Raw genomic sequence first — 25207 nt, 5'->3', positions numbered from 1 at the left:
GAGAGTATATATAGAGGCGTCGAGGTAACCCCCAGCCATCCCCTACCTACCCGCTAAGCAGTTAGGCACGGTTGCCACCTCGCAGTTAAAGTCTAATGGCTACCTCCAGCTGCCTCCGAGAGATTATCCACATAAATAACGGAAGGTTTCTTAGTATGGGAACAATTTACTTTTAGAGATTGACTGACTAGACTTTACTTTGTATAAGCATAGGCATTTAGCAGTAACTTTCCTCACTACTGGGGATTATAAGAAGATTCATTATACCAGGGTTATTTACTAACCAGTTTTAAGTCCAATCCCTCAAATCCAAAAATATTGTTCCCAAACACACACAACAACACATGTCCCAAATACACACAGATAGCCAAGACTGACTAACATAATAAAAAACTATATATTCATATGTATATTCCTGGTTAAGTTTTACACTTTAAACCTATTCAGTTATCAACTGACACTTTATACTTATTTCATCATAATCATAGCACAAAAATTGTAAATATGCAAAATAGATAATCTACTCCTCAAATAATCCTAAGAAATCTATAGGATACTAAACTAAATTACTTTTCTTTGTAATAAGTACCCAGGTTAGAAAAGGGTTGCATATAGTATGGGATACTTGCATGAATATATAAAGGGACTTTTTAGCAATAAAACAAAATGTTTACAATAAAAAACCAATTATGAAATACGATCTAAATAATACAGTAATCCCTCATTTATCGTAGTTAACGGGGACCAGAACAGACCGCGATAAATGAAAAACCACAAAGTAGCATTCCCCCTAATTTTTAAATACGTACTTTTTTTGTGTACATGTATATATAATAACTATGTGTATATTAACCCTATAAATGCATATGTTATCATTAGAACATTAAAGAATCATGTAAATAAATAATATAAATTATATACATCAAATAAAGTACGTACATGTACATGTACATTTGCATTTATACATAAAATAATGTATAAATAACTAAATAGAGAGAAAGTGTACATGAACATACATATGTGGATATAAATAGTGTACGTGTATATAAATATTTATGTTTTTAGAACTCTTATTCTTATAACAAGATATGTAACACCTCTAATAATGACAATGACCTTGATAAATGACGATGACCTTGATAAATGACGATGACCTTGATAAATGACGATGACCTTGATAAATAACGATGACCTTGATAAATGACTATGAAACACCTGTGCAGTTTGATGGAGGTAAAGAAGATGACGATGATTTACTGCACAGGTTACCGAGAGCTTTACTGCTCCTCAGGTGACGCCTCACCATCAGTTGCTAGAGGCGGGGGATTGTCGACGGCAGCTTCCGATAGAGCTGGAGAAACCGTAGGAGGCGGCGTACTGACTCGCTGGGAAGCCGGAGAGGCAGCAGGAGGAGTATCCGACGCTTTTGCAGGAGGTTTTCGGCCCACTAGGAACATCGTGATGGGAAATTGTTGACATTTTACCTTCTGAGCAAAGATGCTCTTGTACAACGCCATTATCACCGTCAATACAGTTACTGAATTCGATGGCTCTGACTATGTTATCGGCGATTTCTTGCACCCTTTGTTGCAGAGCTCTAGCAGGTTGTTCAAGGTAAGGCCATGTTCTTCAGCTTTGTTGTCGTCGCCGTCATCAGCTGCCTCTTCTTCCTCACTCGCCGATCTTGTCATTTTGACGCGGTCCTCGTCGGTTAGGAGATTTGAGTGGCACTCGATCAGCGAGTCTACGTCTTCCATAGTCATGTCTGTGAAACCTTCGGTGGCTACCAACCGCGCCAGCCTCACAGCCTTTTCTACGGCAGAGTAGTGAACTTCGTCTAGGGTAAATCCCTCATAGACATGAACGACGTCTGGCCACAATTTTCCCCAACTTGCATTCACTGTTTGCTCTTTCATATCATTAAGAGCATTCTGAATTGGCCAGAAACGTCGCAATGTTGTATTCCCGCCAATATCTCTCGAGGCTTAAGTCCTCGTCGCCTTCGTCAATGGAGGAAATGAGGCCCTCCATCGTGGAATGACCCCCGAATGACCCTGATCCATTGGTTGTATGAGGAAGTGGTATTGGGGGACAGGAACTCCACTTGGACCGCGTCATAATGGAGGTCTGTTACAAGTCCTCCTGCACAGCCTATCAAGAGGAGACCTTAAATGGCAGCCCTATTTCCACAAGGTACAGCTTCACCTGCGGGATAAAGCAGTTCACGAACCAGTAGAGTGTGAGGGCTTTAGTTATCCATGCCTTTTTATTACTCGTCCAGTAAACGGGCAGCAACGCTCTGTTTTTGTTTTTCAAAGCCCGAGGATTCAAGTTCTTGTAAATTAAGCCGGGCTTGAGCATGAAGCCCGCGGCATTCCAGCACATGAGGAGAGTGACTATCTTTGTGGGCCTTGAACCCTGGCTTCTTCAATTCTTCCTTGTAAAGGAACGTCCGGGACGGCATCCTCTTCCAGAAGAGGCCAGTCTCATCCATCTTGAACACCTGCTCCGGGAGATAGCCACCCTCTTTAATTAATTTTGGGAACTCGTCCTAGACTTAACGAAGCGCTGCCTCTTGGTCTGTCGAGGCGGTCTCCCCATACAACGGAACACTGCAAAGGCCAAATCTTGTGGGGCAGGATTATCATCTTCATCACCATCACCACCTTAGTCGTATTAGTTAGATTTTCCTTCAGGAACGAGGCTATCATACAGGGTTTTGGCTTTGGTTCGAATCATGTTGGTATCGAGATTAACCTTCTTTTCCAGACAGTCCGATATCCACATTGATAATGCATTCTCCATTTGCACAATCCTCTTATTACGAGGAGTCACAACGCGCTTAGTGTCCTTGGAGAACGTTACAGAGGCAGTTTTACAGATTTTCACTATCTTTTTTACGTAGCGAACCGTCTATTCATTCAGTCAATAAATGCGGGCAACAGACGCATAGCTACTGCCTGCCTTGAGCATGTCCAATAATTTCACTTTCGCATTCAAGGTCATTTTTCTTTTTGTCTTCAGTTCACTAGAGGATTTAGAGGGTGGAGGATGTTTAGGAGACATTTTCAAGGGCATCACAAGCACTATTTTGCACAAAAAAAGCACAAGACAACAGCTAAAGTTTCATGCGGCAAGACTAAGCTTGAGTAGTGAGGATTATTGTACTCCTAGCCAAAAATGCAATAATAAGAATTTCCTAAACTCCATGCCAGAGGTCATGAGTCATGCTCCAAAGAAGGCTACAATGAGGGCTATTTTTTCCAGTTCTAAGAATAGTCTGTTGCTGCCTGGGCTTTTGGGTTCCCAGCTTCCAAGAAAGGTTCCAGTAGGAGTTTCACTTTCCATTCCAAGTGTTGAAGGCTCAGTAGTGGTTGGGGGATGCAGCAGAAGGGGCTTCTATCAATGAGGTACATTATTATTATTATTATTATTATTACTTGCTAAGCTACAACCCTAGTTAGAAAAGCAGGATGCTATCAGCCCAGGGGCTCCACAGGGAAAATAGCCCAGTGAGGAGAGAAAAAAAAATATCCTAATTAAAGTAACATTAAAATAAATACCTCCTATATAAACTATATAAACTTGAACAAAACAAGAGGAAGAGAAATAAGATAGAGTAGTGTGCTTGAGTGTACCCTCAAGCAAGAGAACTCTAATCCAAAATAGTGGAAGACCATGGTACAGGGGCTATGGCACTAGAGAACAATGGTTTGATTTTGGAGTGTCCTTCTCCTAGACAACCTGCTTACCATAGCTAAAGTGTCTCTTCTACCCTTACCAAGAGGAAAGTAGCCACTGAACAATTACAGTGCAGTAACCCCTTGAGTGAAGAATTGTTTGGTAATCTGTGTTGTCAGGTGTATGAGGACTGAGGGGAATATGTAAAGAATAGGCCAGACTATTGTGTGTGTGGGGGGGGGGATGAGCAATAAACAGAGAGAAGAATCCAATGTAGTATTATCTGGCCTGTTAATTATATTCTACCTATATACCAAGGCACTTCCCCCAATTTTGGGGGTAGCCGACATCAAACAAATTAAGATAAGGGGACCTTTCCTCTCCACGCTCCTCCCAGCCTGACGAGGGAACAGAGTTTGGCTGGCACTGCTTGGGTGTCACAGTTCCACCCTCCCCCGTTATCCACCACAGATGAAGCTTCATAACGCTGAATCCCCTATTGCTGCTACCTCTGTGGTCATACAAGGCAGCCGGAGGAAGCAGCAGGGCCTACCGAAACTGCGTCACAATCACTCGCCATTCATTCATATTTCTAGCACGCTCTCTTACCTCTTCCACATTTATCCTCCTATCACCCAGAGCTTTCTTCACTCTATCCATCCACCCAACCCTTCGCCTTCCACTTTTACTTCTCCCATCAACTCTTGCATTCATCACTTTCTTTCGCCGACAGCCATTTTCCATTCTCTTAACATGGCCAAACCACCTCAACACATTCATATCCACTATAGCTGCTAAATAATTTCTTGCATCTATTCTCACCCTCACTACTTCGTTCCTAACCCTATCAACTCGAGATACACCGGCCATACTCCTCAGACACTTCATTTCAAACACATTTAATTTCTGTCTCTCCGTCACTTTCACCCCACAACTCCAATCCATACATCACAGTTGGTACAATCACTTTCTCATACAGAGCTCTTTACATTCATGCCTAACCCTCTATTCTTTACTACTCCCTTCACTGCCAACACTTTGCATCCTTCCTTCACTCTCTGACGTACATCTGCTTCCACTCCACCATTTACAGCAACAGATCCCAAGTACTTAAACTGATCTACTTCCTCAAGTAACTCCATTTAACATGACATTCAACCTCGCACCACCTTCCCTTCTCGTACATCTCAAAACCTTACTCTTACCACATTAACTCTCAACTTCCTTCTCTCACATACCCTTCCAAAATCTGTCACTAATCAGTCAAGCTTCTCTTTCGAGTTTGCAACCAATACAGTATCATCCATAAACAACAACCGATTTACCTACCATTCATGATCATTCTCATCTATCGGTTTCAATCCTCGTCCAAGCACTAGAGTCTTCTCGTCTCTCGCCACTCTATCAACATACAAGTTGAACAGCCATGGCGACATCACACATCCCTGTCTCAGCCCCACTCTCACTGGAAACCAATCGCTCACTTCATTTCCTATCAGAACACACGCTTTACTACCTTGGTAGAAACTTTTCACTGCTTATAAACAACCTTCCACCAATTCCATATAATCTCATCACATTCCACATCGCTTCCCTATCAACTCTATCATACGCTTTCTCCAGATCCATAAATGCAACATACACCACCTGACCTTTTGCTAATTATTTCTCGCATATCTGCTAAACTGTAAAAATATGATTCATACATCCCCTACCTCTTCTAAAACCACCTGTACTTCTAAGATTGCATTCAAAAGAACCTAGTCAAAAGAGCCCATAACTCTCTACAGGTAGTATCTCAACGGGTGTCTGGTAACCCTTTAGGCACAAATACAGTATATGGATTAGCCATTTAACATCAATGAATTTGAAAACCTAGCGATATTTCCAGACTCAAGGTGGAGATTCAAGATCAAATTGCCTGGCATGTGCCGAGCTAACCCCAAAAATGGTTGTTCTGAAATCTTACAAGGCTGCTCTCAATTTAGCAGAATCAATATCAAATGCTGCAGGCTTTCTTCTCGACCACAGTTTGCTCGATGCATCGGTGGTAGGAATGACAGTGCTGGCCATGAAACCAGTTTTCAGAGAGAAAAAAAAATTAGCATCTGAGTCAATGAGGAAGGTACTGCTTAAGGGAGATTTTACCTTGACTAAAGAGTGTAGCCCTTTTTTAAGTACTGTACAGTATACCCTAAGGAGTTTGAGGCTTCAAGGCACTAAAAGGATTTATGTGAAGTCTTCCTGCTCAAGAAGTAGGTAGTCTTCTTGCCTAAGAAATGGTATTTTTATTATAAAATAAATTTTTAAATATACTTACCTGGTAGTTACATACATACATACATATACCAAGGCACTTCCCCCAATTTTGGGGGGTAGCCGACATCAACAAATGAAACAAAACAAAAAGGGGACCTCTACTCTCTACGTTCCTCCCAGCCTGACAAGGGACTCAACAGAGTTCAGCTGGTACTGCTAGGGTGCCACAGCCCACCCTCCCCAGTTATCCAACACAGATGAAGCTTCATAATGCTGAATCCCCTACTGCTGCTACCTCCGCGGTCATCTGAGGCACCGGAGGAAGCAGCAGGGCCTACCGGAACTGCGTCACAATCGCTCACCATTCATTCCTATTTCTAGCACGCTCTCTTGCCTCTCTCACATCTATAGACGGGGCACGACAGAAAATTCAGTTTCGCGGCGATCGCTGCCTTGACAGTAGGTGGTCATACATGAGCGCCATCTTTCATGGGTTATCAGAACCATCCCCAACATTCTTAAGAACAGAGGGGAGGAGGGAAGGCCCTTTTATAAATGTAACTACCAGGTAAGTATATTCAAAAATTTATTTCATAACAAAAATACCATTTTTAAATATGTAACTTCCCTGGTAGTTACATATATATATAGCTGATTGACACCATTGGTGGTGGGTCGAAAACCTCATCCCATTGGGAATTCGTATAATTATTAATAGCTACAATTAGTAGTACTAATAATCTGGTTCAAACCTGATAAGGAAGCTGGCTTCACAATGATACCGCCTCATTTCGCCTGCATTCCTTAAGAGACTCAGCGATCCACTTGGGGGCTGTAAAAGTCTCTGTGGGGCTGCCACAAGGTCCTAGACCTTAGCGTGGCTAGACCTCCACCCTTGCAAACCTGGCATAGCCATGGATACTGATTCTGACCACCTATTCACTAGCTTGACTTGCATTGCAGACTGACGGAAGGCTGCGACAACCTGTGAACACATTAAAACTAACTTGACTTGCATCCCAGAATGACGGAAGGCTGCGACAACCTTCGCAGACAACCTGTGAACACAAGTACAAGAAAAAAGGCAAGGGTATATATTAAGTTATCGGGAAGAGGCAGTAGACCCTTCAACTACGACGCCGGAGGTAATGTACGGACCCAGGGAACGGCAATCCTCATACTGGGTCTGGACATCTTTGAGATAGCAGTCTGTAAAGATTGATACACTTTGCCAGAAAGTAGGCTCCAAAATAGACTTCATTGACCTATTGTGTTTGTAAGCCATAGAAATTGCTACAGCTCTAACCTCGTGTGGTTTTACCTTAAGGATAGGGAAAACTTCTTACTCACAATTCTGGAGTGTTTCCCTTATCAAATCCTTAAATGAAAAAAGCCAGGGTATTCTTTGATAAAGGCAAAGAGGGCTTTTTAACTGAGCATCAGAGGCTGTCTACTTGTCCACCCAGGTGTTTGGATGCAAGCAGATAAAAATTTTTTAGAGCTCTCACTGGACAAAGGCCTCTCTCCTTTTCCCATCCAATTTAAGTGAGATAGCTCTGGATGGTAAAAGATCTTGGCCAAGGTCGATAAGGATTCTCGTCTTTGGCGAGAAAGCCTAGCTGAAGGGAGCAAGTTGCATTGTCTCCATTAAAGCACACCTTCTTGCTGATGGCTTTTAACTCTCCTATTCTTCTGACTGTAGCCAACGTAATTAGGAATAGTGTCTTCTTGGTAAGATCCTTCCAAGACGCCTTGTCCAAGGGTTCAAACCTACTTGAGGTTAAAAAGGCCAGGACTACATCCAGGTTCCACGAGGAGGTTAGATTGTCCTTCCTCTTAGTCGTCTCAAAAGATCTAATGAGATCTGAAAGATCTTTGTTACCCGACACGCCAATGTGTCTATTACGAAAGACGGAGGCTAGCATGCTGCGGTAACCCTTGATGGTAGGCACAGCCAGCTTCTCTTTTGTATGCAGGTACAACAGAAAACTCTGCTATATTGGCTATAGAGGTACTGGTAGAGGAAAGTCTATTATTCCTGCACCATACTCTAAATACAGTATGTCCCACTCGGATTAGTAAACCCTAATAGTGGTAATGTTCTGGGGGTATCTACCAGCCACTCCATCTCCGCAACCCAATGTCTCATGGGCCAAAATGGAGCTATCATGTTCATGCGGACGTTGGGAGATTCCCTGAATTTTTTCAAGACTCTGTCCAGGATCTTGAATGGAGGAAAAGCGTACACATTTAGACCTTCCCAGTTCAGAAGAAAAGTGTCCACTGCGACTGCTTCCTGGTCAGGGACTGGAGAGCAAAATACCGGCAACCTCTGTCATTTGTAAGGCGAAAAGGTCTATCGAGGGTTGACCCCATAACATCCAAAGGCTGGTGCACACCTCGTGATGTAGGGTCCACTCTGCAGTAAGAACTTGCCTTCTCCTGCTGAGCAGATCCGTCCTAACGTTTATCTCCTCTTCTATGAAGTGAGTAAACAGGGCTTGGTGAATGGCCACTAGCTCTTTGATATTTATGTGCCATTTCCTCTGAGATTCTATCCACAGACCCCTGTTCGAGAATCGTAAGTGTCAAACAGGGACAAAATAGACCTCTTAGTTCAGACAGACCAGACACTTGAAGCGTGCCGTGCGCACGAACTGAACCGTGTGCTGATTGCTGCGAGGGATCGTCAACCGTAGTCGGGTGACCACCAGGGGAAAGTCCTTCCGACATTTCTGGAGTGCCTTGAGCGCGATCTGAACCGATTATCATCCCCAGATAAATGATATTCTGTGAGGGTGTTAGATAAGATTTGGCCAGGTTTACCATCAGACCTAACTGTTGTGTTAAGGGCATTATCATTTGAAGAGCCTCCAGACACTTTACTTGTGATTCTGCTCAAAGTGGTCAGTCGTCCAGGTACAAAGAAAATCCTTACTCCCTTTAAATGAAGCCAGGGAGCCACGTTGGACATCACCCGGGTAAAAAACGTAGGGAGTCGTGCTCAGTCCAAAACAGAGTGCTTTGAACTGATAATGGTCTCGAGGAACAAGAACCTTAGAAATTTTCTGTGGTCCGGGTGTATCGGGATATGGAAATACGCATCCTGCAGAACCAAAGACACTATCCAGTCTCCCTGTCTGTTGCCTGTAAGGACTGACGCTGAAGTTTCCATGGCAAATTTTACTAAGCTGACGAACTTGTACAATTGACTGACGTCCAGAACAGGTTTTCATCCCCCCCGAGGTTTTCGTAACTAGGAAAAGACTGTTGTAAAAACCCCTCCGAGGAGGTGTCCTCTACCACTTCTATGACCGATTTCGACAGCATAAGGTTCACTTGCTCTTGAAGAACTGCTGCCTTGTTCCCCGAGTGGACTGATGTCAACTCTAAAGGTATCGACGACATGGGAGGCATTCTCAGGAAGGGGATCTTGTATCCCTCCTTGAGGTCATTGATCGTACAGATGTCCATACCCCTTTGGCTTCACTCTCGCGAAAAGTGGGAAAGCCTGGCTTCCACTAAAATCTGGAGATTGCACGTCTCACTTTCTTGATTCGGTTTGCTGTCTTGGGAATCTGCGAGCTTGACCTCCAGCCGCAATCCTCTGAGTTCCCCTTGAAGGGGCTCCCCCCCCCCACGAAAGGGCTGACGAGTGGGAAGAGCCTCCTTCTGTATCCTTGCTAAAAAGCTAGCTGGGAGGACTTTCTTAGCAGTCCTAGAGATAAGATATTGCGTAGCCTGTTATGCCAGAGCTGTCGATAAATCTTTCCCTAAGTCTGGAGGAAAAAGATGATTACCCAACGGAGCAAGAACAAGTTCAGATCTCTGAACAAGGGACAAACCTGAAGATAAGAAGGAACAAAACACAGCCCTCTTTTTAAGAATTCCTGCCGTGAAAAGGGCGGAAAGTTCGATGGAGCCATCCCTCACGGTCTTATCCAAACAGGCAATCAGATGCATCCGAGCCTCGTTCTTAGGGTCTGTGGCTTCTGCGAGAGCTCCGAGAGTCCAGTCCATAAGGTTGAATACTTCTATTGTCTAAAAAAATTCCCTTCAGCAGATGGTCCATTTCAGAATTGGACCACATAATCTTCGACTTGCTCATGGCTGACCTGCGTGAGGAGTCAACAAGTCTGGAGAAGTCTCCCTGGGAGGAGGGAGGAACTCCCAAACCGAGAAGTTCCCCAGTCGAATACCAGACACTAGATCTGGAAGCCAGTCGAGTTTGAGGAAAAGAAAAAGGAGGCCTTCCCTAGAACCTTTCTCTTGGACGTCCATTGGTTGCGAGTTGAGAAAGATCTCTTAACCGATCTAGCCAGGACCATCTTCTTGAAGGAGGATGTTTTTCGGGGTCTGCCCCTTCAAAAACAGAGGGCGGGCTCTGAGGCATAGGTTGAGTAAATTCTGGATACAGAGATGTTAAAACTGTCAGAAGTTTTTTAAGGTCAGCTGCCTGTAGCGAATCCTGAGATTCGTCTTTTAATTCGGCTAATGGAACATAGATTCCCTGATTCAAATGGGTAGGAGACAAAACTGCGTCATCCTGTCGGTTATTGTCTTCCAAAAATAATTCATCTTGTCCTGAAGGAATCTCGTGAAGGATATCATCCAGTTGCGAAGAAGCATCACGTTTATGTACTGTAAGCCTCGAGGGAAAGACAGGTTCCAATGCTTCCAGCATAAGATCATCATGCTGTAAGGAAGCAACAACATCGGTAACCCCATGAGAGGGTAAATCTTGTTCGCGTGCGTCCAGCATGCGTTCAGCATGTTGTATGTCAACAGCGTGATGCGAGGGAGCTTTAGTTGCGCGTTCAGAAAATCGCAAAGGAGACAAAAACTTGTCTATCCTGTTGCGAGGACAAGTCCCAACTATATGCGTCCATCATGCGCCCAGATTGAGACTGCTGTATGTTTCCACGAGAGGTATCAGTCTACTGCATGCGTCCCGAGTGCCGTGAGTCTGCCGCGAGCCGTGAGGAAGCATTAGTATCGCGTCCAGTCAGTCGCGAAGAAGAGACAACTGTTTGTCTATAGTGACATGGGGACACAACCAGACTGCATGCGTCCAGCATATGTCCAGACTGCCGCAAGTGTCCAGTTTGCCGTGAGCTTCCAGACTGCTGCAAGCGTCCAGATTGCCGTGAGCTATCGGCGTGTCGCATGCGTTTCGCATGAGCGATAGCTGCGTGTTCCGCAGATCGCGAAGGCGAGACAACTGCTTGTCTATCTTGTTGTGTGGACAAATTTTGACTGTATGCTTCCAGCATACGTCCAGACTGATGTCTGCGTCCAGAATGCCATGAGGGAGAGACTAGACTGCCGCATGCGTCCACCTTGTCACTTGCCGCAACGCGAGCTGATCGCCGCGAGGGAGTGTAGCCGAGAGTCGGAGAAATACGCTGTCTGATAATATCTTGATTAACGGAAGTCCCTTTTCTTGGTCTATTGCTGTCCTTAGATTCTTTTAGATGCGATTTCTCTGCCCAAGAATCGTAAGCATCAAACAGACGAAATCGACCTCTTTAATTCAGACAAATCAGATACATGATGAGCGCCGTGTGCGCTAACTGAACGATGTACTGATCGCTGCGAGGTATCGTGCGATACTTCCAGCGCGCCTTGCGCGCGATCTGAACCGTGTACCGATCGTTGTGAGGGATTGTCAATAGTATTCGGTGGACACTAGGGGAAAGTCCTTGTGACATTTCCCAATCTGGGGGAGGGGAAGAAGCGTGTACCGACGTAAACTGAGCACCTTCCTCCGACGACGAACTATGCGTCTTACGTGACTGTTTCGGTGCCGACACGTCGTCTTCGTCCGAAAGGAAAAACCTCTGGCGAACACCAGTCACTGCAGGATGGTTTACTAGGAGACATATGTCTCTTAAGTGGTCTTGAACGTAGTGGTTGGTGCCAACCACGTCGCGGTTTTGCGTCGTCCGATGAAGACGCCTACATTTTTACGTGCAATTGAACACTAGCACTTAATTATTTCACATTAGATCTTAATAGACTTTCCCGTTGCGAGAGATTATACTTTTTCGCCAAGGGCTAGAGAGAAATTACAATAGATTATATGATTAATATTAGTATTCTCAAAATCGAAATATAAAATAACGATACAAGTAATTGTGAAAACAAAAAACAATTGTCAGGAGTATTACTGTACGTATCTTAGATAGACTGCATTGCGTCATTTTATGTGCCATTGAACACTAGCACTTTAAAATATTTCACATTAGATCTTAATAGACCTGCCCGTTGCGAGAGATTATACTCTTTCACCAAGGGCCAGAAAGAAAATACAATAGGATATTTGAATAATATTAGTATTCTCAAAAGGGAAATATTAAATAAAGATAAAAGTATTGTGAAACAAAAAACGATCTTTTATTATCTGACATCTCCCTTAGTAGTAAGAGTGTAAAATGACTGTACGCTCGAGAAATATCCATCGAAAATTGACTAAGGGAAACATACTAATAGGACAAATATATACTTGAAAATATATTTCCCTACATTATAAACATACTTATGCTTAAGTTAATATTTTAAAATTTCTTGCAAGAAAAGAAAATAATTCGCATAATGCAAGTCATACTAAAAAGATTACGATCACGATGGCAGACTGAATTCCTTCAAAGTAATCAGATCTCGCTCTGCTATGAGTTTACGTCACAAAATAGTGACGTCCCAATGTTTTAATGTTTAAATGTTTTTCCCTCCATTATAACTTAAAGAGTTGTTCGTTAGTTAATAAAGTAGGGTGAAAAATTCTCTGATCCCTCAATGTACAAACAAAGAAAACAAATACATACATGCTCCCTGCTAAATACAGTGCGGGAAGTAAGAGCAGCTCGAAAGCCAGTCTAGCCCTACACACAAAGTTTAACAACAGAAGAGCCATCTTGAAAATAAAGTTGAATTAAACTGTCCAAGTTGGACCAGCAAAAACTATACTATTCAATATCTTCGATAGTTGAAAGGCAGCGAAAGCCATTAACAATAATCAGACAAAAGGTACTTCACCAAATTGTAGAATAAAGTAATATATCAGCGAAATGAATTTCCAAGGTGTTGACTCGATCAACGACAGGGAATTTCTGAAGAATGTTGGGGATAGTTCTGATAACCTATGAAAGATGGCGCTCATGTATGACCACCTACTGTCATGGCGGCGATCGCCGCGAAATTGAATTTTCTGTCATGCCGCGTCAAAACGCGGGATTTAAGCTATATATATGTAACTACCAGGGAAGTTACATATTTAAAAATGTGATGCTCAGTTTGGAACCAAACAATTTGAGGACTATTTCCCCTAGTCTCAGATCACCTTCGGGTTGCGGAATTTAGTGCCCGACATACTCTTTTCAATTTAAGAGACTGTTGTGATATCTTAGGAAGTACAGTAGGAGCTACAGGGGGATCCCACCTGGCCACTTGGCTACTTCGGCAATAGTCCAATTATTATGCAAGCCTATTTACTTAGCCTTTAATAACTTTAATAGGGCAATCACGAGATTTTGGAGAAAGTGTAGGTAGAGTAATTTCTGTACAGTAATCTAGTGTGAATCACTGTTCCCCCAAGCCCTTGTGGACAAAGCCAAAAGGTTGTGGTGGCCTGGTGGTAGCGTCCTTGCCTGAAGATTGCCAGACTAGGGTTCTAGTACCGCTCAAACTCTCTAGTTCCTTCGGTCACTACAACCTCACCATCCTTACGAGCTAAGGATGGGGGCTTTAGGGGGAGCCTATAGGTCTATCTGCAGAGTCATCAGCAGCCATTGCCTGGACATTCTTGGTCCTAGCTTGGGTGGAGAGGGGGTTGGGCCCTTATCATATGTAATATGGTCAGTCTCTAGGGCATTGTCCTGCTTGAAAGGGCAATGTCACTATCCCTTGCCTCTAACATTCATCAGCTGCCTTTAAACCTTTAATGCAGAGGCAATGGCCACATCCCTTCTGAAGAAGTGGAAGAAAAGAACAAAATGCACAAACCATAAGAAAAATCAAACAACCTTTCATAATATCACTTCCTATAGTTTCCTTTAACAGGTTCCCGATATCCAACAAAGAGACCCACTCCCAGGCAGCAAAGTTACCCCTCCCAAGGTGAGGTCACAAGCCATGGTCAGTCAAACTAGGTCTTTCAAGCAAGAGAAGGCAACTGGAGACCATCCAAGGGAAACAAGAGACAGTAAAGCAAATGGAGGGATCTTGTCAATGAGGAGCATCTGGTTTTGGTTGTCTACATTGTTTCCAGGAAAGGGAGACATTATCTAGGTGGGTACAGAGTATAGCCTCCTCCTGGTTGGTCATGGATAACAAAACTGCCTCCAGTCCTCATCTCAAGGACAGGTCAAGGATCTTCCACTCCATTCTCTTGAGTGGGAGGAACACTCTCGGAATTAAGAAGCAACCTGGCGAGCATACTCCAAAAGTAATGCTCAGGAGGCAAGCTTCTAAAAGGAGCGAGGTTAATCCGCTTGCTAAACAGAAGACGAATTATTCAAGGGCTAAAGAGAAGACGAATTATGCAAGGGCTGAAGCAACAACCAAAGATTACTGAGCAGACACTGGCGGGGCAATGACCTCTGACAGGCATCTGGAGCCAAAAACTGCTGCAGCTTACCCTCTGTAGAGGAACCTTGGATACCCAAGGAGGGGCACAGCAAACACAAGAATATCAAACCTCTGAAAAGAAGGCTCCTTCTGAGGAGGTGGTCCCGCCGTTTCGCTAGGGGAAACTGATGGACTTCCCCTCCCCCAGATCTTGCCTTAAGGTTAAGAGACCACCACCCTTATTCAAATGCCACCCCCAGAGGAATCCAAAGGAGACGAGTCAGAAAGAAGATTACCAGGGGTGGTAGAAGCCACCCGAGCCCTCTTTGAGGATGACCCCAAAGGCGAAATATCCCTCTTTAGGATTCTTCTTACTCTTCCTACAATACTATTCCCACTGGGAGGATGGCCACTCCCTATAACTCTTACGTGGGGCAACTTGGGAGCATGAATACCTTTGGCACTGAGGACACGACAGATGATGATCCACTTCCAAGGGACTCGTAAAAGTACCGCAGTACTGAGGCAGTACAGTAGTTCTGGGCATTTCCGCATAACGGGAGGCATCCTTGAAGTAACAGTCACTCAGAAACACGCTGGAATAAGAAAAGAAAATATTGCAAAGTATTAGAAAGTATTACAAAATATCTGCCAATGTCAGAGCTCCAGTCAGCAAGAGGTGTGCTCTCGCCGACGCCTGAGTTCTAAGAGTTGTTAGTGAGCCAGTGAGGGGGGGATTGCCTCTCTGCTAGCAGCCAGCCATTACACCTCTTTTTAATTTTAACTGTTGTGGTCCAACTTTGCTGTTTTTTATATCCTATAACTAAAGGGGGATATTTTGTATTCGTGTAGGAATAATTATATTTTGTGGGGGAAAATTTTGCTCTTGCTCAATGTGCGAGATTGTAAGTGCTACACGAGTATATGCTGTATTACTGTAATTTATTAATTATCAAGCACAAAAATTACTATTTATAACCAAAAAATTAAAATATGAAACTCTCTATATAGATTTACATATACAGTACTGCAATATATTGACTGTACTGTATACCATAAATCCAAGATATACTAAGGGAGCGATGGGTGAACCGCAAAATGGTGACTGATTGCTGTACTATTCCATCATCTACTTACATACCTTTACTTAACCACTTTTTTACCAAGCTCCAACAGGAGTTTTCCAGCTAGCACAGGAACAAAGTACAACACAATATTCCTTCATAACCCTCAGGTGATCCCGGCCAAGACAAAATCCCATCATGTGTCAACCTACTTAAATTAACAATTTGTAGCATAACTAACAAAGGAATGAATACATAACGAAACTAAGAATTGCATTACAAAGCAAAACATCGCACTTATAGCTATAAGAATGGATCAGACTAAGTAAGTCATTGGATCCTTAGAGGGTCAAGACAATGGTTTTTATTTATCATAGGAACAAGTGAAGGTTTAACAAATTAAGTGACCAAAACTCAACCTAGCATTCACCACAGATGCATGCATTTACCTTGTTACAAAGCTTCAATACTTGAACTTTATGCTCACAGAATACTCTCTTTTAAAGATGAGGGGCTAAATAATTCTTCAGAACAAATTGCTTATAATAACATAGATCTACAAGGAGGCTGTCCCTTCAACCTTAATTTATGACAAGTTACATAAAAGTCCCATGTCGTCGTCTTAATTCTGTACTGGTTAGGGATATAACATTTGATAAACCTTAGCAGGTCACTAAACTTTAATCAATAATTAAAGCATATCTAATTAGAGTAAACTCAAGTTATATTTTTCATTGTTACTTACTTCCTCTAGTCCTCACTGTACCATTTGCAGGCTCAGCTTTTCTTTCTGACCCACGAGCCATCCTTCATTCTGTAAATCAAACATCACAAATTCTAAATTTATAGGTTTCCTAAGTATCCTAAGTATACAAACCAGAGTCCTTTAATTGGAAAATGACTTCCTAGAAGCTGAAATGGCTATTAAAAATGTAATGAGGTACAGTAGTTAGACTGCGTTTTTCACTTTTAGGCCTGGAACTTGCAGGTTAGTTCAGGCAAGAAGAGGAACTTAAAGGATCAAGTTTGTAGTTAGGAAAAACAAATTAATTTTAAAATTTGCGATTTGCTCCTACACGAACCCAAATCATCGTCCTTTAGTAGGAGACTTGTCTTGAAGGGGGAGGTAGTCTCTATTAACCAAATTACAGGCTGGTTCAACTTGCACAGGAAATTTCAAAACACCTGGCCTTGTAAACGTGATAACTTTTGCTAACAGGCATCAAGTTATGTCCATATTAAAAGTAATGGTTTTGGATAATGTAAATTCTATCCATTCTCATTATTGAATTGAATATAGGATTTAGGCATTAAGCCAAGCACCATTCTCATTATTGCTTGGGAGAACAGGGGAGATACTCTTCATCAAATTCTGCTGTAACAAAAGGTTGCCCAGTCATGAAGACTACTCTCTCTAGGCTCATGAAAAAACTGCTAGCTTTAACAGGATCCTTCTACATCATGAGAGATGTAGGCTGGCTATATAACACTTTAAGTAGCCACTGCATGGACAAACTAGGATAAAGTACCCTAGAACTTGTGGGTATACTCCTCCAGGTAGCAGGAGGTAAAGTTCCAGTACCTGATGAAGGACCCAACTGAAGAAATCAAGACGAGGAGTTCCAAGCTTGTAACCAGAACCAACAATTAACAGGATACCTTTTAAATTTCCCCAAATTGCAGGTGACTATGGACAGGGATACTGTTATGGTACTGTGAAAACTCTTAAGTCAGGGAACCCGCGAAAGACCTATATCTCTCGAATCAATTCAATTACCACCAAGGTATCAAAGGTCTTACAAGAGATCCTTCTCCCTAGATACCCAACGCATACTCATCGAAAGCAGCGGTGAATTCTTTGGCTTACTAAAAAAAAAAAAAAAAAAAAAAATTACCCAAGACGACATTGCCCCTCTCAATGTAGAGAGCCTCGTCACAAACATCGCTGTTAAGCACATCATAAACATATTATAGATAAAGTTCCATTTAGAACCCCTACCTATATCTGAGTATGTCCTGTGAGAGATGTTAAGTCCAGTACCATGGAAGCTCTGTTCCTCTCTCACCATGGAAAACTATTTACAAAATGTAAGGTGTAGTCATAGGATCTCCTTCTTTTGGGACTCTATGAAACCATCAATAACAAACCTTCAAAGAACACAAATACAGTAACCAAAAATCTATGGATGCCATATGGATGAAATATTAATCATCTTGAAAAACAACAAAGATACAGAAGAATTAGCAGACAAACTCGAAGAGAAATTCCATGCTTAAATTTACAACGCAACGAAGTACTGTACAGTAATACCTTGAGGTACGAGTTTAATCCGTTCCGGGACCGAGCTCGTATTTCAATTTGCTCGTATCTCAGATGAATTTTTCCCATATAAAATAACTAAAGACAAATGAATCCATTCCCACCCTAAAAAAAAAAAAAAAAAAAAAAAAAAAAAAAAAAAAAAAAAAAAAAAAAAACTAAAAACAGTATATTACAGAGGAAGAACATGTTTTAATGGTTGTAATCAACATCCTACGCTAACAAAATAACAAATATGTAGCTAGGAACTGATTATGAAATATAATATTATTATGGAGTTCATACCTTCGAGACAGACGGTAGCGGCTAATGGCTGTGTGTGAGGAGGAGGAGGAGGAGGAGGAGGAGGAGGAGGAGGAGGAGGAGGAGGAGGAGGAGGAGTGTGTCTTGATGGCAACACGTTCGGTACGCAACACTTTTGTGACTTCGCAACATAACCTTAACTTTGAATTCAACTTGAATGAAATTAGCTTACTGTACACACCTAAAAATAAAATGTTAATCCTACGTTACACTAAACTTAATTCTACATTTTGTTTTAATTTTCATTTTTTTACTTTTCTTCTTCTTCCGGCTTGGCTCTTTATGCCTCGCTTTCACCTGCATTTTTTGACGGCCTTTTTAACCCTTTAACCCCAAGGCTATTTGGAAATTTCCAACCCTTAACCCCCAGGGGGTTATTTTTTTCCCAGCACATTTTGCAGTATATTTTTTTTTAAATTGCTCTAACAGCCTTAATTTTTGTCAGAGAGAGGTCAGGTTGGTCTCATTCTCTTGGAAAATGCCTGAATTTTTTCAATTATCAAAATTTGAAAAAAATTATTTTTATAGCATTTTTTTGCAAGGACGTACCGGTACGTCCATGGGGGTAAAGGGATGGCTTTTGTGAAATGTACCAGTATGTCCTTTGGGGGTAAAAGGGTTAAAAGAAACCTATCTAGGGATGTTTGCTTTGGTCTCTCCTTCAAAATATTGCAAAAATGACGAACGCAAGTGTCGTCACAATAGGCTAACACACGACCACTCACCAACTTGTCCGGGTGTCTCTTTTCCATAAAATTAGAAAACTCCTGCCACTTCGCTAACATGTCTTTGATTTCTGCCGTAGAAAGGCGGCCCTCATCTTCCAGCTCCTCCTTGCTACTGAGCTCCTGCAACACCTCCGAATGCTGCATCTCCTGGAGCTCGATCCATTACTGTGTCGTGAGCTCTTCCTGATGGTCCTCGATAAGGTCGTTCACGTCTTCCTCGTCTACCTCCAGCCCCATGGACTTTCCAAAAAGAGACACGATATCATCCATCACAACAGGTTTGGGGTCATCAGGGTCTGTCGTGTCGAACCCTTCATAGTCCCTCTCAGCGATGGAAGCTGGCCACAATTTCTTACACGCTGAATTAAGAGTTCGTCTTGTAACCCCCTGCCATGCATCGTCAATAATTTTCAAACAATACACGATGTTGAAATGTTCCTTCCAAATTCCCAAAAGGCGAGATTGGTGTTGTCTGTGATATCGAAGCATTTCTTGAACAAATGCTTCGTGTACAGTTTTTTAAGGTAGGAAATAACTTGTGGGTCCATGGGCTGGAGGAGTGGCATGGTGTTGGGCAGGAGATAAAGGACCTTGATGAACCTGAATTCATCAAGAATGTCCTCTTCAAGACCAGGAGGGTAACCAGGGGCTTTGTAGAGGACCAAGAGACATTTCAATGGAAGGTTTTCTCCGCCAATTATTTTTTTACTGCCGGACCAAAGCACAGATTAACCCATTCTGTGAAGAAATGCTGCGTAACCCAAGCCTTAGCATTAGCGCGCCACATCACTTGTAGTTTTTATTTCAAGATCCTTTGGCTCTTGAAAGCACGTGGGTTTTCAAAGTGGTACACCAGCAGTGGCTTGACCTTACAGTCACCGCTGGCATTGGCACACAAGGCTAGAGTTAACCGGTCCTTCATGGGTTTATGGCCCTGTAGTCTCTTCTCCTCTGCTGTGATGAAAGTCCTCCAGGGCATCATCTTCCAGAAAAGGCCAGTTTCATTGCAGTTGAAGACTTGGGGGATGCAGCCATGTTGGGCGATAACCGAGGATCTTTATAGCATCCTTCTGCTTGAGAATGGTACATATAGTTTATGTACTCCTCTCGTAATGGCGCGCCAGCTCAGTCAATCTTACGCCACTAATGTTTTGCGATTACTTCATGCTTCATCTCCATTGTCATCATACGCTTTATCTTCTCACTACCCTTGTTTGCACTCGCTTGCTTTGGACCCATTGTTAATTTAATGAATTATGCACCGATTCACGCAAAAAACATGTAAAAAAACAAAACAATATGGCCGATGCTCGGAGATAACTTTACGCGACGGAGATCCGACGGGAAAGACTGAGCGATGCTGTCCTCGTGAGTAGCCTCTCGCACACGTGGCCACCTGGCGGCTGCATAGGGAACTACTGTACCTCATGTCTCAATAAAAATTTGCTCGGAACTTGACCTCGTATATCAAATTTTCTCGTATTTTGAGTCGCTAGTACCTCAAGGTATTACTGTACCCAGGTATTACTGTACAGTCAACAGTCAATGTCCTTGTAAAACAAAAAGATCACTAATTTTAGACAACAGTACAGTATACACGAAATCGACTGACACAGGAACATGCTTCAATGCAAGACATGATTGCTCCAAAGCATACAAAAAGTCAGTATAAAGGGATTTTGACGAAGAAAAAATCTATTTCTGGGCTTGACCTTTGTCGCTCCGTGAAATGCTCCTTATAGCACCATTTCTAAGGTATAAATACTGCTAAATATACCAGAGAAAAAAGTTGCATGGAATGCCAGGAATATACCCAGCTCGCTCACTCTAATCGAATGTCGGTATAGTAACTGGGGCGCTATAGAACCACGACTAGAGGTCTCTCACCAGTTAGTCCTCTCCTTCCTCAATATCCCACGATACTACGAGGTGCTGTTCTACATCCGACTACTGCCCTCTACTACAACTACCCTCTCCCCACCCCTACCACTTCCTACACTTCTTCCCCCCCATTCCAACTAGCACCCCAAGCTTGGACCAGCCTAGGGCGAGGGAAAAAAAAGGGGGGTGGGTTCACTGGGCGACACAGGTTCCTCGCCCAGAAATAGATTTTTCCTTTGTCAAAATCCCTTTTCTGGGCTCGACCTAAGTCGCTCCGTGAAATAATAACATTGAATTGGTCCTAACGGTTGGGAACACACACAAAGGTAAGGAACTGAAATTAAATAGAACATTGAATTAAGAGAGTTTAATAACAAATCTTGAACTACCAAACTCTTGAAGTACAATACTCATTCAGAGACCCAAAATTAAAAGTTAAAAATTTTGGGAAAACTCAACAAACAAAGATCATGAGATGTTTAATTATAACAAGAAAGACAAATAAATTACAGTATACTGTATACATCATAACCATGGGGTAGGGTGCAAACCAAATGAATGACAAAGGTACGGTAGGGAGAGTAGGCAAGGCAGGTGACGGCCCGCTCCTTATGAGACAAGGCACTAAAAGAAAAGAGATAAGAAGATAGGACTTAGTTATAATGGTTCCGCTATATCCGGAGGAACTACGTTCCTTGCTGCCACTGTTGCAAATTTAAGGGCCTTCAAAGATTTCAAATAGTGGCGTTTGAAGACTGTTGGTGATTTCCAGCCTGTGTATCTTTTTAATTCTTCAAAATTCATGTGATGGAAATAATTAACTGATGTTGCTACTGCTCGGATATCATGGGCATGTGGAACTGAAGCAGGATTGGCTTGCTTAATAAAATAAAGAATCTGCTGCCTGATTCCTTTCAGGGAAATAGTTCCTCCATGTTCTTGAATAAACAAAGGGCCTGACGACGTATTAATAGTTCTATTCAAATAAGCTTTCAGAGTGTTAACAGGGCACAGGGAGAGATCCTGAGAGAGTGGGACAATCTTCCACGGGGTCCATCTATTCTGGGGATCCTCATTCTTTGCTAAGAATAGTCTATCTGGAGAGAGCAAGACCTCACCAGAATAAAGAAAGTCAATGTGACATGGCTCTCTAGATAACGCCTAGAGTTCAGATATTCTGGCTCCTGAAGCTAAACTTACCAAGAATAACGTTTTTCTAAGAAGCGTTATAGAAGAGCATGAGTCATTATCAGTATCAGAAGCCAATACTAAGGACATCATTTAGAAACCAAGAAACCGCGTGTGGACGAGTTGCTGGTTTTAGACTAGCACAAGCTTTGGGGATAGATGAAAAATACGAATCCGTAAGGTCAATATTGAACCCGAACTGAAGTATTTTCTTAAAGGCAGACTTAATCGTGGTAATAGTACTAGCAGCTAGTCCCCCTTCAAACAAAGTTCTGAAAAAGGTAACTGCCCAATTGGCAGTCATCGTCTGAACATCCAAGTCTTTCAAAAACGTCGCTAACTTCTTAACAGCAGAATCATATTGCCAAAGGGTGGAATCCCTCTTTTCCGACTCCAGGAACAATGTGTTAAGAGGATCGATATCAGCATCCTTCTGTGCCGCAAATTTCATGAAGTCCATAAAGTTAAGGCACTCAGAATTCTTGCAAGTTTGTACAGTTTGCGTTAACTTTGAGTTGGGGGCCCGCCAAGGATGGAGTCCCAGTTCTGCCAAGAGGAGAAACCAGTTGCTTTTTGGCCAATTGGGAGCCACTAGAGCAATCTGTCCTTTAAAAGTCCTGAGCTTGTCCAGAACTTTTATCAGCATGTTTATAGGAGGAAACAGGTAAATCCCCCGCCAGGTGTTCCAATCGATGGACATGGCGTCCGTGGCATAGGCCAGAGAGTCCAGGATGGGGGCTACATAACATTGTAGTTTGTGGTTTGATTCCGTGGCGAATTGATCCACTTGAAGATCCGGAACTTGCTGGCAAATCCAATGGAATGACTCTTGGTCCAGGGACCAATAAAAATATTGCAATCATCACTTGATTTATGTGAACTGATTTGGAACCTTCCCTGTTGATGCAGTGAACTATCACCGCGCTGTCTAGAATTAATCCGATATGTTGATTCTTCGACGGGGAGAGCCGTTTTAGAGTCAAGAATACCGCCATGGCCTCGAGAATATTGATGTGCAACTGACAAAAAGTCACTGACCACAAAACTTTGACCTTTTCAATGGGGAGTAATCCCCCAACCACTTAGGGAGGCGTCCGTATGGACTACTAATGCCAGCGGAAGGAAATGAAGAGGTACCAACTTTGCCAAGATTCTGACTTTCGTCCATGCGTGAAGCCTTTTCATTAGGATAGATGGAATCAGAGACACCTTGTCTCGACTTTGGTTGTTCACCCTGGACCGCCAAACTCGATTGATGTCCTTCAATTTGGCTTTCAGGAGAATGTCTGTTATGGAGGCAAACTGGAGTGAACCTAAGATCCTTTCTTGGTTTCTCCGAGATGTTAATTTTTCCATGAGAAATCTTTTTGTGTTCTTTGCTATCTCTTTCCTCTATATTGGAGGAATCGACAGTTTGTGGGTGGTCAGGTTCCATTGTAGACCTAACCACTGGAAGCATGACGATGGAATCAGGCGAGACTTTATGAAATTTACTAGGAACCCTAAGTATTCCAGAAACTTTATTACTTTGTCCGTCACTTCGCGACACTCCTTGTCGCTGTTGGCCCAAATAACGGATTTTGAGCAAAGCGAAAAATCTATTTTTGGGCGAGATAGCCATGTCGTACTGATGGAAGTTTCCTCTAAGTAGCTTCCTAGGGTATATTTGACTACAGTGATATTCCCAGAGAATTTTACCTTAAGGTCTCCAGAATTCTAACTCCTGGCACGAATATCCCTAACTTTTCCTTTTAGGGATATCGCATAATATCAGAGGACGTATTCTTGACACGCCACATAGCTATCTTCACCCCGAATAGCGTTTACACTTCGAGGGGGAAAAGTGGCAAGAAAACGAAGGGGAGCCGCTAATAAGGTACCGCTCCTCCATTACCGTTTTGAGTATCTAGATGACGTCATCATCGCCGCCATCTTTATTCCTTTACTTGTAGCGCTATTGCTCGGTGATTTTCCTGGTGCTCTCTCGCTATTTTGGAATATTTTGGATTATATCATGCTTTCTCCAACCTCTTCTGCCTCTGGCCCAAATAAGCCAATCGTCTAGATAGGCCACTAATTATATTCCTCGAGTTCTCAGCTCCTGGACCACTGTCTCCGCTAACTTCGTGAATATTCTGGGAGCAATATTGAGACCGAATGGCATCGCCCTGAAGGTGTATGCCCGCTTGCCTAGCTTGAACCCTAGAAAAGGACAAAAATGTCACGCTATCGGAACATGAAAAGCGTCTAAGATTTATAGAGGTGGTGACAGCCCCACTGGGAAGTAAGGTCCGTACCTGCCAGACGGTCAGCAGATGGAACTTGTTGCATTGAATGTATGTATTCAAACGAGAGAGATCTAAGATGACTCTTAGTTTGTCGGAGTCTTTCTTTGGCACGCTGAATAAGCGACCTTGAAACTTTAAATGCTTTACCTCCTTTATTGCATTCTTGAGAAGGAGATCTTGAATCCAACTCCACCCAAGGCTCTTTGATACTATGCTGTGTGCCCATTTGTTGAACGTCCACCAGCTCCGGAAAAGGTATAGCCTCCCCCCTACCTGAGGAGTCTCATTGGTTCGCATTAGGTCTGCCACCACGGCACCCTAGGAATCCTCTGCCCCTCCCAGAAACCCGACCGCCTCCTCTGTGGCGAAAGGGTCCCCTAGACCTACTCCCTCTCGCCTGCCTACTATACCTGTGAGCCAGGCCTTGAGATTCAAAGGCAGGGTTACAAGCAGGCGAAGTAGAGAACGAAGTCGATGGTTGAGGTGGCTGGCTTACCAACACAAATTGTTGTTGGGGCTGAGGTTTAGAGGTGGAAGGATGGCGCACCTGGGGTACAGGCAATGCCTGCGGAAGGCAAGAAACCTTCTCTGCCTTTTCCTGCCTCGTAGCTGCGTCCTGGTGGGTTCGAATTTCCTCTTGGGGATGAGACCCCACCTAACTCTGAGGGTCTGATTGACCCTGGCTGCCTCACTGAGGATGCTGTTCACCACATCATTTGGGAAAAGATCTGCCCCCCAGACAGAGGCTTTAATCAGCCTGTTAGGCTCATGCCCAATGGAAGCCTACGCTAAAACGTGCTTCCGGCACGAACGACGAGCTACTGCAAAGTCATATGCATCACACTGAAGTGTGTGAAGCAAGGACTTCGTCAAGATCTCAAAGAGAGGCTCATCGGCGTATACCAACGAAGACATCTCCGCCATTGTAGC

The 25207-nt window shown here is 43.0% G+C and overlaps 1 protein-coding gene across 8 annotated transcripts in view; it reads right to left on the bottom strand.

Moving 5' to 3' along the window:
• The window catches only part of LOC137649512 (uncharacterized), a 169979-nt gene that overhangs the window by 83403 nt on the left and 61369 nt on the right, over positions 1 to 25207 (bottom strand). For 7 of the 8 annotated variants that reach the window (XM_068382515.1, XM_068382521.1, XM_068382499.1 and 4 more), the window contains one exon: positions 16315 to 16383. The exons of the other annotated variant lie outside the window; for it this stretch is intronic. In XM_068382515.1, the coding sequence (XP_068238616.1) occupies positions 16315 to 16375 (61 nt within the window). In that variant the 5' untranslated portion in view covers positions 16376 to 16383. The remainder of the gene's footprint in view (positions 1 to 16314; positions 16384 to 25207) is intronic. 8 annotated transcript variants of the gene reach the window in all.

The sequence above is a fragment of the Palaemon carinicauda genome, chromosome 1 (assembly GCF_036898095.1).
Source record: "Palaemon carinicauda isolate YSFRI2023 chromosome 1, ASM3689809v2, whole genome shotgun sequence".
Taxonomy (NCBI): domain Eukaryota; kingdom Metazoa; phylum Arthropoda; class Malacostraca; order Decapoda; family Palaemonidae; genus Palaemon; species Palaemon carinicauda.
Note: the sequence above shows the minus strand (reverse complement) of the source record. Positions and strands in the feature narration are given on the sequence as shown.